The sequence below is a fragment of the Astatotilapia calliptera genome, chromosome 10 (assembly GCF_900246225.1).
Source record: "Astatotilapia calliptera chromosome 10, fAstCal1.2, whole genome shotgun sequence".
In the NCBI taxonomy this organism is placed as follows: Eukaryota; Metazoa; Chordata; class Actinopteri; order Cichliformes; family Cichlidae; genus Astatotilapia; species Astatotilapia calliptera.
The window spans coordinates 7566124-7581198 of NC_039311.1; the positions used below are offsets into that span (position 1 = coordinate 7566124).

The 15075-nt window shown below is 43.4% G+C and overlaps 1 protein-coding gene across 22 annotated transcripts in view; it reads left to right on the forward strand.

Moving 5' to 3' along the window:
* Positions 1 to 14061, forward strand: part of tspoap1 (TSPO associated protein 1) — a 76570-nt gene extending 62509 nt beyond the window's left edge. For 8 of the 22 annotated variants that reach the window (XM_026182640.1, XM_026182642.1, XM_026182653.1 and 5 more), the window contains 13 exons: positions 2081 to 2470; positions 3575 to 3730; positions 4060 to 4869; positions 5380 to 5479; positions 7417 to 7559; positions 8159 to 8327; positions 8984 to 9052; positions 9682 to 9729; positions 10467 to 10493; positions 10591 to 10712; positions 10798 to 10869; positions 11041 to 11145; positions 11662 to 14061. In XM_026182640.1, coding sequence (XP_026038425.1) covers positions 2081 to 2470; positions 3575 to 3730; positions 4060 to 4869; positions 5380 to 5479; positions 7417 to 7559; positions 8159 to 8327; positions 8984 to 9052; positions 9682 to 9729; positions 10467 to 10493; positions 10591 to 10712; positions 10798 to 10869; positions 11041 to 11145; positions 11662 to 11976 — 2526 coding nt within the window. In that variant the 3' untranslated portion in view covers positions 11977 to 14061. Of the gene's footprint in view, positions 1 to 2080; positions 2471 to 3574; positions 3731 to 4059; positions 4870 to 5379; positions 5480 to 7416; positions 7560 to 8158; positions 8328 to 8983; positions 9053 to 9681; positions 9730 to 10466; positions 10494 to 10590; positions 10713 to 10797; positions 10870 to 11040; positions 11146 to 11352; positions 11388 to 11661 lie in introns of all 22 variants that reach the window. The other 14 variants (XM_026182643.1, XM_026182661.1, XM_026182659.1 and 11 more) reach the window with 12 other exon arrangements.
* The last annotated feature ends 1014 nt before the right edge of the window (positions 14062 to 15075 follow it).

The following is a 15075-nucleotide window of genomic DNA, read 5'->3' on the forward strand; positions in this document are numbered from 1 at the left end:
ATTGGGACCTGGTGAATGTAAAAACAAAGAATTACGTGAATTTTTTTAAATCAGATTTTTGTTTCTGAGAAAAATGAGATCCACATATGAGGACATTTGCTTTAATTTTCGATAGAACAGTGGCAGTATAATGTCCTCGTTAGTGGATATCAGGCCCTCATAGAGCAAAATTTAGTATTTTGGTCTAGACAACCCAAAATGTGATGTCCACATGGACAGGTCCTAGGAGATAAAGCAGATTTTTCACAGCACTTTTTGTATATCTTTTTAAAAAATTATCCTACTTAGCTGTGCATTTCTTTGAATCTGAGTATGCTATTTTTAACTATACTATATATAACTGTACAGTATTCTTTTTTTCTTATCTTCCAAATTTGGCCTTCACACTGCACATTTCTTGTTTTTTATTTTAACTTTTGTGTGAATCCTCATGCTCCATCTGCCTCTGGACTGTGCTGCTGGAACACATGAATTTCCCCACTTTTATATGGAGCCAAAAAAAAAGACTAAAAATGAATTACATGCATCATTAATTCAACTGAAGCCATGTGTAATATGAGCATCAATCATTGCAGCAGTGTTTATATCATACAAAATAAGGAAAAGCACAATAGGTGCCTGAAGGGAACTGTAGCACTTTACCTTCACTACATGAGTTCACAATTTGTTTGTAACCACTAATAGATATCTCTGGCTCTTGACAAAGGCGGTCGCACTTTCTCCCTCTCCCTTCCCTTATCTTTCCTGCTTGGCTTTCTCATGTCTCTGTCTAGTCTTGTCTGCTTCTCTCCCTCTACCCTGGAAGAGTCTCAGAGTCTGTTTTCTAAAACCTAAAAAAGGAATTATGGATTTGATCAACTGGTCCCTGAATGCAATTGACACCCTCTTCTCGACGAGAAGCCTGGGTTCGGGAGAGCCCATTGAAGACATCTGTCTTTTTGGAACCATGATAACAGGGTTCTTGCTGATCGGCGCTGGCTTGGCCCTTGCTTGGCCCTGGCTTGGCCCTGGCTTGGCCCTGGCTTATCAAAGAATAAAGAAAGCGGAAACAGCTGTTCAAATCCCCACAAGGCTGCCCGCTATGTTGATTGGAACGATGGAGCGAGCCGTGGCTTCTCAGAATGGGCTCATTAGACGCAGCACGGATGACATCTTGGAGAAGCTTGCGGCTGCTGTGAGTGCTGAGACTCTGACAACATCTGACAACATCTTGGAGAGGCTCACAGCTGTCGTGAACACTCATGCTCTATGACCAAACTGGATAACATCTCGGTGTAGCTGGATAACATCGTGGAGAGGCTCACGGCTCTCCAACGGGAATGGTGAGGAACCAGTAATGGACATTAGATCGACTGTAAAATTGACATGCAGTGGTTCGCACTGAAGCAAGAACAACACTATTATTTCATGCGGCTACCATATCGGCGCCAGCTGCGGTCTCAAGGCTGGAGCTGAACATAACTAACAATTTCTCCCCTGATAACAAACTGTGTTTAGACTCTTTGTTCCAAACGCCCTTGTACGCTTATCTCCAAGGCCGAGTCGGACGGCAGGTCTGGGCCCGGCGCTGGATGAATAGCTGCAGGGCAGGATGGCTGTGTCTGGATCGGCTTACTTCTCACCCCTTACCCACCCCTGTTGCTTGTCACATGCTTCATGATGTTGTGATGTGGACATTTATGTGCTCTTTGTGCAGAGGAGTTTTTTTGTTTTCTGTTCTCATGCTGTCCCCCCATAGGAGCCCAGCATGAGTAGAGGTCTCTTTTTCCCCCTCCTCGTCTTGCCCATTGTATTGTACATTTCAGTGTTTTTCCATAATACTACCGGTCTCCGACCTGTCTCCCCATGTGATGTCTGTGTTGTGTATGTAAGGTCGGGGGGGGGGGACCCATTTCGCTGCAGGGCAACTTGCATGTGACAAATAAAGGCTTTCTTGACTTGACTTGACTAGATAATCCAGCATATTGTTAATGGCTGCAGTTTGCCAAAGTGTAAATAATACGCTAGATTGAGGCGTCCTGTCCTTTTTGACAGACAGAATAATAAACACCTTTGTCTGACTATTTTTTTCCATTTCCAGGTTAATGTGACCTCCCCGGCCAACTCAGCACCTCAGCCATCTCCAGTAGCGTCACCGACACCTGCTCAGGCTCCATCAGTGGCAGCAGCAGCACCTGTGTTGGAGCAGCACAGAGACACCGACAGCCCTGGAACTATACGTCCATTCCCATCTATCACAGAGTTCATCGAGGACCCCAGTGCCAAGCTTGGGACCCCTGAACGCATCCCTACACCACCCAAAGCCCCAATTACAGATCTCCTTAACCCTCAGGACACTAACCTCATCCGTCCCCCCAGCACTTCTCCTCTGGAGTCAGAGGTAGAGGAGGAGCATGAAAATACCCGCTTGGTGTCCATCGAGGAGTTCCTGACACAGGACCAAGACCCAGTGTACTGCAGGAGGCAACAGGTCAGCCTTGTTTTAACTGGGTTATTGCTGTTTACTACAAAATTAAATGTAACATGTACTCTAAGTGTCTGTTTATTGAATCTGATTATAGTTTAGGTATTCAGAGGTGCACCTAACTTCAGTGTAGATTATATGTCATACTTGGTGAAATCAGATTTGAAGGAATAAGGCATTTAAAGGATATTGCTCTGCCATTGCAACATTACCCACAAAGACACTCAGCAGTCAACATCTTAGCCTGAGATTCTGTTGTATTACTCAAGAAGTCGTAGGCTACAGATATTTTTTATACTCCAAACTTGTGGAGACTGAAGAAGTCACTTGGATGAGTGGCGAAACGTTTCTTCCATTGAAAACACTTTGTGCAAATGAACAGAATCAACTTTTTGAGATTTCCTTATCTGGATGATTGAGCATGCATCAAGACTCACAACTTGTAGTTTCCATAACCAACCAATAGAAAGTGTTTCATATATGCAGACTTTAAAATAAACAGGACGTGTACCTGGAGGTGACGGAGTTAAAGGTGCTAAGATGTTTTTGTGAGTGGCCAGAATATACAAGATTGGATATATGTCTATCAGACGGAGGTGGGATTGTTGTGGAGACAAGGCTGAGGTAGCTTGGACATGTGCAGAGGAGGGATAGTGGACATATTGGACAAAAGATGTTAAAGATGGAGCTGCCAGGTAGGAGAAAATGAGGAAGACCAAGATGATGTTCATGGATGTGGCTAAAGAGGACACGAAGAGGGTGGCTGGTGTGACAGAAGAGGATAGTAGGTGTAGGGTGAGATGGAGGCAGGTGATCTGTTGTGGTGAGCCCTAAAGGGAGTTGCAGAAAGTAGAAGAACAACATCAACTCTCAACATGTCAAGTTTTTTGTTTTACGCACTTATTAAGAAGCCCTAAATAATTAAAAGTTAATAAATTGGCTGCAAATTTAAGACCATATTGAACATATTGATTGATGCGTTGATGCATGGAGCCAAGGCCATATAAACACCTTCCATGCTCTAGTCTTGTATATGCAATCGTTTGCGCCCTTTCAAGCTGTGATGCATAGATATTATTTCATTCTGTGCATGATGTAATGTTTCCTCAGAGTTATGTCAGAGGGATTGTTGAACCTCCCAGTGACTACCATGCAGACAACAGCCACTCAGATCTGTCAGACATCCTGGAAGAAGAGGAAGAGGACTTTTACTCTGACCACCTCGGTGAAGTACAGGCAAGGGGATGCACAATTGGAGCTAACAGGGTAAAGAAATTATTTCGTACTATGACCGCAGCTATACACATGCTTGTTTGCAGAGATACTTTCCAAGTTCTGCTTTTTAAATGAAACATGCTTCTTTTAATTTTTCTTCCAGAGTTTAGTTCTCATTTTGAGGCCTTGTTTCTTCTGTTGGAATCATGATTGTGTCTGTGATTCTTGGTTTTTTCCTTCCTCTTTCATTTCTCTTCCTTCTTCATGGTGGCGTTCTCATCCGTTTTGTCTGCACTTGCTTTATTTTCACTGAACATTATAATGTTCCATCCTACCTTCACCGAACCAATCTTGTATGAATAAAACTGTGGCCCTTGCAGTTGTGTAAGTTGGAGGCTCCAGACAGTGATGAGGAAGTTCTTGAAAAGATCCTTAAGTTGCCTCCTTATGTCTACCCCAACAAGCAGCTGTTCAGCATCCCCGAGATGACAGAGGAGGAGGACAGCAGTCAAGAAGAGCATTTAAGTCGCCGCAGCCAGCATCAGCCACAGCTCACCCACCTCCACTCCAGAAACCCAGAACACCTCCATCCTGGCCCTCCACATCACCGTAACCCACACCCACAAATCTCCCCTCACCATCACCACCTCAACCAGGAACCCAGATCCCTAATTAAAGAGCCTTTACCCAAACACGGGGCCTTGCAGGTCAAGCCTAAGACACAGCACAGAGTACACTATGCAGAAACGGTGGACACCGTCAGTTATCCGGAAGCAGAAGACACAAGTTTATATGAGGGTCCTGCCAACAGACGGGTCTCTGCCCACTGTCCTCCTCGGCCAACCCACACTAGCAAAGACAAAACACTGCTTCGAGGGCTAGGTGACCGCCTTAGGAGGGAGGCCATGCTCAGGAGTCAGATGGCCGTTGCCGCTGCGGCCAACCCCGGTGATGGCCCTACCCCACCAAGACCCTACCCAGTCAGCAAAACAGTACGAACTATGAAGTCACCCATTAGTCCTGGGGTGGAGATTGATGTTGAGTACGGTACAGATGACAATGAGGAGCCTGTGGAATATACTCCTAGGGAGGTGGTGGTGCAGCAGATGAGCTCTGAATGGTGGGTAGAGGGGCCCCAAATGGAGCACAGCAGACCTCCTCAGCGCCGAGGGCCGAAGGCTGATCCGCTGGTAAATGTTGGTCCGCTGGTGTGCCGTCCCAGACCCATCCTCTCCTCTGTAGTTGTGCTAATCAACCCTTGAGCTCTTTAGAGGAAAACTCATAACCCTCCCACTCAATAGACTTTGCCAATACATGGCTACACACAATACATTGCTACCGAGTGGATTCAGCTAATGTTCCCCCTCTGCGTGACTGCACTCATTCCTGCTGCTTTCCTATTCTCCTGCACATTGAAACCCCATCTCTGTGTTTTAAACTAGTCCAGACTGCCTTGTCTTGCATTCGTTTACAGTCAGTGTGCTTTGGTGCGTGGGTGTGCGTCTGCTAATACTGCTGCAGTGCAAGAAAATAATATGCTTATGTTGCGTGCATGTAGAATACCCTGGAGTGTGTTATATATTAGATGTGACTCTGATCTCTGCTCCAATAAGAAACAGTTTAATAATTTTCCTCTCCTCCCATGTAGTGCTTAAACATCATACCTCATATTTCTTTTCTCTTTTTTGATTCTTGAGCAGGAGGTCAGCCAGATCCCTCCAGCTGAAGCACGTCCATCATGGAGAGGCCAAGCAGAGCTTTCCTGTAAACCCGCATGCTTGCAGGCTAGGAATCTCAAAGGTCAGAGGCCTTTTCCCCTTTCGTGTTTGTGCTTCCCCTCTTTCTCATTGCTTTCTCTTTTCTTAACCGAAAACAGTGGGTGTGAGACGGTGCTGACACACCTGTGGTTTCTGTTGGCAAACCTCCCCCTCTCTCACATGGAGGTAGTCAGATTAGCACCTTGTGTAGGAAGGAGGGGGGTGGGGTGGGGGTTTAGGGAGAAGGTGCTGTAGCTGCAGTGGAGTGAAGTGAGAGAGAGAGAGGCCGCTAAGCTGAGAACCGGCTTAACCTAAAGTGGCTTGTCATGACAGGAGGAAGTGACAGACATTAAAATAGTAACCTCGATTAGCCAGCAGAGAAATGGCTCGCAGTTTGGACGTACACACCCCTCTGCTTTTCTCTTCTTTCCTCCAGATCTCGTCTCACTTGCTTCCCATTGTTGATTCAACAAGTTGCCCTTTGAGTTAGCAAACCTGGCTGTTCTGATAAATACACAGTTGACTGCACACATATATGCGCAAGTGAACACGTGCACAGATAAGAGGAAGGGCTTAGGGAGAAGTTCTGTTCTATCTACTAGAAAATCAGTGAGGATGTGAAAGTGTGCGAGTCGTCTGCCCGTGACTCTTGCCACAGATGGGCTGATTCTCTCTAATGAGATAGAGAACGCATCTCTTGAGTGCAGCTTAAAGCCTCACTACAGCTCTTCAAATTTGTCTCTTGCTGTCACATAGGCTTCAGTGGCAGTGCTTTTAATCACACTGCTGGAATCTTTTGTGCAATAGTGCGTATCTGTTGCCTGCTTTGCGTAGTTTGCACTGTATTAAAAGCACCTCTAAAATTATACTAGGACTGTTTTTTACATGTTAGGTTTGGTCTGCAAGTAAAGGTGTTGAAAGTTAAACTGGAGAGTGGGTCAGACACCTTATTCCACAGTTGGAGTTTGTGAGCGTGTGCACGTTTGTCAAATGGCTCACACAGCTTAGGATCAGTGGTTTAGCTTGATTACCTCTTTTAAGGACATGCCAGTGCTAGGCGAACGCTGCTCATGGCAACGCAGTTGGTGGGCAGTGGGGGAGGTGCAAGCTTGCAGTTCTATTTGCAGAATTCATTGCAAGCTAAGCACGGCTGCTCTGCAAACTCTGTTGTGTTGAAATAGCCAATATTATAATAGTAAGAGAGAATTGCATCTTAATACCTATAAAATAAATTGCATGGGATTAAAGGGAAATACTTCCACAAAGTAACTAATTCAGAATGAGAGTTATGTACACTGTTGGTATCATTTAATGATACAAGTGTGCGGTTGACTCCCTTGTCCCGTGGAGCGAGCTGAATTATCTGCAGCTCAACGTGACAAAGACCAAAGAATTGATTGTGGACTTTAGAAAGACCAGGAAACCTGTGACCCAGTTTCAATCCAGGGGGTCGATATGGACACTGTGGAGGATTATAAATGCCTCGTAGTACACATAGATAATAAACTGGACTGGGTTAAAAGCACCACTGCACTCTACAGGAAGGTCCAGTGTCATCTCTATTTTCTGAGCCGGCTGAAGTCTTTCAACAACTGTTTTTATGAGTCTGTTGTAGCCAGTGCCATCTAGAGAGCTTTAGCATGTCGGGGGAGCAGATTGAGGATCGCAGATGCCAACAGACTGATTGGCCATAATGTTGTGGGGATGGAGCTGGACTCCCTTAAGGTGTCGGATAGGCGGATGTTGTCCAAGATAGGAAAATTGTTCGTGCCTATGCATATCTCCCTGTACAACTACAGTAAAATAACAAAGTTTTACAGAATATATTTAATCTGTAATATTCTGGATATTTATAACTATTTGTATATATTAGAGCAATTTTCTAATCATATTTGTGTGTGTGTGTGTGTGTGTGTGTGTGTGTGTGTGTGTGTGTGTGTGTGTGTGTGTGTGTGTGTGTGCGTGCGTGCGCGCGCGCAGGTGGTGTGGAATCACCAAAGACGAAAGGAGACAGTGACATACGCATCTTTGTGGCCCTCTTTTCATATGACCCTGCCAGTATGTCACCCAATCCTGACGCTGCTGAGGAGGAGCTTCCCTTCAGCGAAGGACAAATCATCAAAGTATGTCCACACACTGCTCAGGCCCTGATGGCTTAGCATGTTCTGATTTCACAGCATTCCTGTTTTAGACATGCAGCTCAATCTGCATGTTTGTATAGTTGCCAGGGTTGCTGTGGGTTATTCACAAGCCTTAAAGCCTTCTTTGTTATCATCCCCATTAGTTTAGGTTATGGTTACATGAGCTAACACGCTAGGGAGCATTAACCAAAAAACTGCTGGCCTGCTTGTCTTGCAACAGAGTGACAGAAATCTGCATACTGAAATAGTGGAAACCACAGATTAAAGTAATTATCACGCTGCTGAAGGTTTCATAACAAGAAGTGATTATGGCTTTAATGAGGCCTGAATGTAATTCATCCTTTTAACATTGTTTGGTTTTTATCTTTATTTGCAAAGATTTGAAAATGTATTTTAAAAAGGCTGATTTTGATGTTGGTTGTGCAAATTGTAGCTCAGAGGATAATGCAGCTTGCACATTAGAGGGACATTTAATGCACCCATTTCATTCTAGAGTATTAATGTAATGCTGACCTGTATAAAATCTATATGCCATCAGTTAAAACAACTCATTTTAGTTGATACATTTCCTCCTCCTTCAGGTTTATGGAGATAAAGATGCAGATGGGTTCTATCGAGGAGAGTCAGGCGGTTGTCTGGGCTATGTGCCATGTAACATGGTGTCTGAGATCCAAGTGGAGGATGAGGAGACCCGGCAGCAGCTGCTGCAGCAGGGCTTCTTATCCACAGCAGCTTCCATAGAGAAGATAGGTATGTGACTGTGTTAGTCAGACATTTTCCCCCAACACAGCAGTATTAGTTCCGTTGTTTTGCCATTTAAAGGTGATTTGGTTGTCTGTTACTGATGATGTAAATGCTAATATTTTACTCATTATATCATCCCTGTTCATGTTTGAGTGGGAAGTGAAAATGGCAGCACAATTGTTGCAAAACTTCAATGTTTTGAAAAGTGACTTTAAAATATCCGTCATTTTCAATCCTTCTGTTGATGTCTTCATTTTCTGGAGAACATCTGACAGTTGGTTTTAAGTTGATTTAAAATTGGCCCAAAATATTGAATATGTTCTTATGTTCTTTCTGCTAATAAGGTAATAGTAACCATTGCAGGAGTCTAAAAATGAAATGGGAGGCAAAGTCTCTGTGGCAAGCAACCGAACAGAATCAAGCTAACACTTTGCTTCTGTTTCCTGCTTTGTACCCAGAGCTGTGCTGTTGCAGATGGTTTAACCTTTTCACTTCCACTTGTCACTGCTGTGTCAGCTGCTCACTGGCTCTCATGTGTTAAATAGCTCTCCACTGGCTTTTCATTGTCTACTTTATGTGGTCTGCTGCTCTCAAAAATTACATCTGTGTTTCTTTTTTTATTATTATTATTATTTGGTTTTCCTTTCTAAAACTCCATTAAGGCACTCGCACACACGCACAGCTTCCACGTCGCCCCGTTCCACCGCCGAAACCGAGACGATCCAAGAAAGGTGTGTCTCGCTGCAGATTGCGGCCCCCCGCTTCTCTCCTTTATCCTCCCTTCTGGTTTGCTTCTTTTTCTGTCTCTTTCACTTTAGATTTTGCTCTTTCAGTTTGCTGCCTGCCATTCAGCAACTGGGGCATGGGGGATTTTTAAACCAGCTACTCAAGTAATGAATTCAGACAGCTTCCTAGAATTGTGGGCAAATACTTCCATTATGAATGGAGTATCTGTCGAGTAGTTTCGTACTTTACAATTAAAGCCAAGTATTTAAAGGCTGTTTATGCTACCATCTCTCCACAGGTTAAGTGTGCAACAGCTTTTCAAAAGTTCAAAGACACATACATGAGTCCTGTCATTGGCTATGCATGTAATACACGGATATAGTAGCAGGATGTTGCCATGTGTTGCTAATTCATTAAGAACCTCAAAGAAGGTTTTTGTCTCCTGCTCCTGTGTCACAGTTGAATTACATGGTCACCTACAGATCACTTTGTTGAAACATCCATTCCCCTCTGCGCTCCACCTGTGACTTTGCGTGCTGCCTGTGTGATGACCTGCAGGATTATTTTCAGACAGTGCCTTGTGTCATTCTGTGACTCTTCCTGTACTCTTTTCCCTTCACCCCGTCTCTTCCAGTCAAGTCTGCAGACATCTGCGAGGAGAGTGTAAACTCCTCCAGTCAAGGTTTGTAGCTCTGCCCGCCTCCGTTTGCACCTGCATGATCAGGTGACTGTTTCAGTGTGCCCTGGAGGACAGCATGCCTTTACCTGCTGCTGCAGCTGGAGTTATTTTCTGTTATTTTCTATTTTCTTTTTGTTTTGTTTTTTTTAATGGTTGTAAACATGAGAACTGTATTCAGAGTTGCTGATCATGTCGCCTTCATTCATCCTTTTTAGAGTACGTTTGACTCTTGGCCTTTAAACCCATTAAAAGTAAGGAACACTAACAATAAATTCATCTTCTTTGAGTTGAAAATGCATCAAATGCAGGGGAAATCATCTGCTTGCAAGGGGCAGCCAATCAGAAGAGGGAGGGTGAAAGGAGTTAAAAGCAGCTTGTTTCAGCCAATGGTTGAACTGAGAGGCTCCACTGATTCCCAGTGTGAGAGCAACTGTGGATCATACAAAGATTAAATATCACATAATAGTTACTCTTTAACGGCTTATCATTAACCCTTAGTTATAAAGGTCAAACAGTCCCTTCTGTCCCTTCTTTTCATCTAATAACATCCATTTGTCTCCATTTTTGCTAACAGTGTTGCAGAGTAATTTACTCTCCCCGCCTCAGGATAAATATTTGCTCCAACTTATGTTTAATGGGGCAGCACAGTTCAGGCTGCCATCACCTTTTTCATGAATTACAAATGCTAACTCTCTCTGCTAATCTTCTGTTCTTGTTGTTCTGATGTGACTTTCCTTCAGCTGAGCATGATGCTGAGCGAGTCGAATGTACGTACACGATCAGTTTATTGGAAATGCCCATTTTCAGGACTCTGTACTAAAAAAAGTGTTTGTCCACCCACCCCCCTTTCTCATTGGCTGACAGATCCCAGCCAGGTGGATCCCTCAGCCACTGCAGCTGTGGGGAAGCCAGCCCCAGGAGCCCGAAGGATGGTCGCCATCTTTGATTATGACCCACGAGAGAGCTCCCCCAACACCGACATAGAGGTTAGGACTGCAGATGCTTTCTTTTTGCTTTATGGGGCTGAAATGTTTGCTGATTACCTGCTCTGTTTGTTATGCCCCTGTCCAGGCTGAGCTGACCTTCAGTGCTGGAGATATCATACATGTGTTTGGTGACATGGACGAAGATGGCTTCTTCTACGTAAGTCTGAAAATGACTAGGAGATCTGACATGACTGCAATATTATGTGGCTCTTAAAACGTTTAACTTTACTTTGCTTAAAACTTAACTTTACTGGCTGTAGCTGTACCACTTATAAAATACCTTTGTAGTAGAGAGTGCATTTCATCAAATTACCACCTTCTCTTTCAGGGTGACTTAAATGGCCACAGAGGCCTCGTCCCCTCCAACTTCCTGCAGGCCGTCCCAGATGATGCTCCTGTGCAGCCTGCACCTGAACCCAAGAAAGAGTCACAGGTAGCTTTGAAACTGTGGGCAATGGCCTGACCTACATGGTTACAAGTCACTGACATCCCAGATTTCTGTGTTTCTTTTTGTTATCACTCACAAGTATGTCTAATTTCTGGTTGTTGAGTTTGTTGTTTCTTTAAACCTGTTTTGTTTCATTAATTCTGCTCTGTCACATTTCTTTCATCTCACTGTTTCCTGCATGGCCTTTTCCAGAAGCAAAAACGTTCTGTACACTTTGAGACTTGATCGTAAGTGTTTCTAGGCGATCAACGCTCTTGCTGTCTGTTTACTTCCTCCTTAAAACCTTCTCAACCCGTAGCTGTACACTGCTTCTGTGATCCTGCCCCTAAATGTGAACCACAGGATGAGTTGAAATCTTTCTTCCTCTGTGTCTCCCTGTTACTGTTTCCTTTATCAAATATTAATTCTAATAGAAGAAATGATGAGCCCATGTTGTGTAAATGAACTTCAACAGTGTTTTGCTTTGCTGCTTTTTAAACTCTTGATTTCCTTTTTTCCTAGGATGCTTGGACGTCTTCCACAGAGCCACAGGAATCTGGGCCATCAACACTAGAAGAATCTTTGCCCCCTCAAACTGAACCTGCTTGCCCCGCCATGACAGAGCACACAGATCTACAACCCCAATTGGCACCCACTGCAAGCCCCACGTTAGACCTGGACCCTGCTCTGGGCCCAGCTGTAGTGAAGGCCTCAGACCCCCGTCCTGTGGACAGCCCTGCACAGGCCGAATCTTCTGTGCAAGGAAAGAAGAAAAAAGGTTTTTTCTCCAAAGGCAAGAAGCTGTTCAAAAAGCTGGGATCCAGCAAGAAAGAATGACAAACTTTGGACATCTGACACACAACACTTGTGTCACATTAAAAGCACTTTTTCTGTAACTGTAATTCTCAGTTGGTAGTCGGTGCAGTTAGCAGCTATCAGATCTAATAATTGATGCTTTAACTGTCAGTAGTTCTACATTTGCCTTAGAGCACTGGTAGACCAGCTGTTAAATATAGAATACCCTAAAACACCCAACGGCATCACAAGAGCATGTATAGATGCATGTTGAAGTGAGCAATTACTTCCTAATAATCTGAGCATTTGCAAAATTTCAACTCATTGGAGGCTTTAAAGCAGTTTGAATCTCCTTTAGGACTGACTTTATTTAGAACAGTCAATACGGAACAGAGAAGACGTCATCCCAACTCAGAGACAGCTAATGAAGTGTTAGCTTTAATGCTCGTGTACTGGTGCCACTTTATTTATTATTTGAAACAAACAGACAGAGGCAGCACGCCGTCTCTTCCTCTGTGTCATTATTAAGAATGCACTATCTATCCTGAATGGATGCTTCTCTCTGTGTTTCTTGTCTTTAAGAGTATTTATACATTACTTTGTACAGAACATGATATTTATTTGTATCGGATTCCTGCCCTAACAGTGGTCACACCGCATGAAGTGGCATCGGGGCGTAAAATTAGAGGTTTAGAGCTGTCAGAGACAGCAAGGATCCACTTTGGTATGTGTAGTTTAGAGCTAAGACATCGTGGCGTTTGTGGTTAACAGTCCTGACTGTTTGTTGGCGTTCAATGTAAAGAATGTGAAGGGTTCTCCTTCTTTGGCATGTGTGTGTGTGTGTGGATGAAGCCACACAATCACTGGTGAGACTGAAAACAGTTGCCTTTCTCAGACATTAATACAGGAACTCTTGATGGCTGTGTCAACAGTCATAACTGACCTAACTGTTACTTGTTTGCCATCTGTGTGTGAGTGTTAGTGTGCAGAAATGAGCAGTAGCCAACAGAGCTGCAACTGAATGAAGTATTTGTTGATTAATCGGTCAGTCATTTAGTTTAAAACCAGGGGGATGCCCGTTAGATCCCTGCAGCTCAGTGCGACTCCAAAAGAAGAGAAGAAGAGTCAGTGATTATGTTTGAGAAGCTAAACTAGAATAAACTCATGTGTGACCCCTTTCAGCCCACTTCCTGCTTTGTGTCTGTGGGACTAACCTGTATATGAGGAGGCAGGTGCTTGAAAAATAATTAGATTTTGAACTTTATTTCCCTGTATTTGGGGGTTGAGCCATCATGCCATGCATGGTGGCTCAACTGGGTTTTGACACAAACATCTTCAACATCTCTCAGTGTGAAAACGTCATGATTAATCAACAATTGCTTTACTGTTGCAGCTCTGCTTAATCTGTAGTCCCAAATGAAAACTGTGAAAATATTGTAGCTGGTCATAGATACTGAGCAGTGTTAGCCTGTGGGGTGTGGTGATGTTTGAATGTGGCACACAGAGCAGCACTTTCTTAGAACAGCGTTTAAAATGAGCAGTTTTCAGTCATTGCTGTGGTGGTTAGCTGCACTACTGTAATGTGATAGACTCTGCAATAAGTTGTTGATGTGTGTTTAGTTTTGCCTCCTCGTGTAAATGCAGTCACATAACTGTAGTCAATTTGAATGGTGTTACGTGATCCCTCTTCAGCCCACACGGCGTTTTTCTGTTCGCACATTTGCATCACAATACTGTCAAAGTTTCTTCAAAAAGTAGAGCTTGAGCAATGGCGGCTCTTGCGTTTGACTGCAGGGGAACAAACACAGAGCCGTGCTGACACACACACACACACACACACACACACACAGGGCTGTTAGGTAGCTTCTCAGGTTTTCACACCTTTCCTTTTCCATGCTGAGCGTGTGGTTGTTGAAAAAGCAACAGGAGATGCCAAAATGTTCGGTGCTTTCCCTGGTTTACTAGCGCTGGCTTGAAGGCCCGTGTGGCAGGTGGAGTGAAGGCTCAAGCTGGAGGCACGTTATTTATTTTCTTTTTCTTTTCTTTAATGTGATGAATGTTTGAATTTTGTCAGTGTTAAAATAAAGGGAGCGTGATGATGCCAAGAATTAAAAAAAAAAAAAAAAAGAAGACAGGGGCTGGATTGACACTTTAGATGTGAAGTAGCCGGGACAGAGGCAAGAGCGAGGCTGTACTGTCTGACTTCTTCATGTGTTTCTTTTTTTTTTTAAGAATCAAAACAAGGGCGGATGCTTAACAGTTGCCGAAATGTACAGCAACCATTTGTACTTGTGTTGGATTTGACGGCCTTTAATGCACAATTATTTCTCTACCTGCTGAGTAGTAACATAGGCATCCCCCTCCCCCTCCATATGTTGTAGGACCCCTGTAGGCAGTATTTTAGCTCAGCTGATCATATTTAGCCTTACACGAAGACCTTGTTTAGTCTTAATCTGTTGTTTACAGGATGTTTATTGATTGCATGCATACTAATGTTATACCCATGTTTGGCCTTATTTATGTTGCTGTCACATTCTCCGTCTTTGCGGGCTCCCTTTTGAATTGTAGATGGTGGATGCAGCGGGAGATGGAGCTATAGGAGCTGTCTGTATGTACTGAACAGTGTTGGGACTATTTTCATACAATGCAGATTTTTTTTTGTAATCTTTCCTGAGCTGCATTTATTCATTCATTCATTTGTTTGAAACCAGTGTAAGATTTACCTTTTTATATTATATATAAATATATATATAAATGTTTTTATTACCCATTTTTGGAAGCTCGTGTGTAAATATTTTTTGTTAATATTGTTTTTCAGATTTTTTTTTCTTATGCATGCCCAGGCAGTGTTGATGGAGGAACGGTGTATGAAAATGTTAGAACTAAAAGGATTAAAATTGTGACGGTTTCTTTCAATATGGATCTTTTTACAGCAATAAATTATGTATATTTTCACAGAAAACACCTGTGTGTGTCATGTGTGGTAATTTGAAAAAGAAGCTGAAACACAAGGTCCCGATTTTTGAATGTTTATCTTTATTTCATATCAGCAGATCATACATTGCACTTGTGATAGGTGAAACAGATGAGATCTAAAGCGGAAAAAGAGTTGCAAGCTTTGCTCTGTGCCGCACGCTGCCC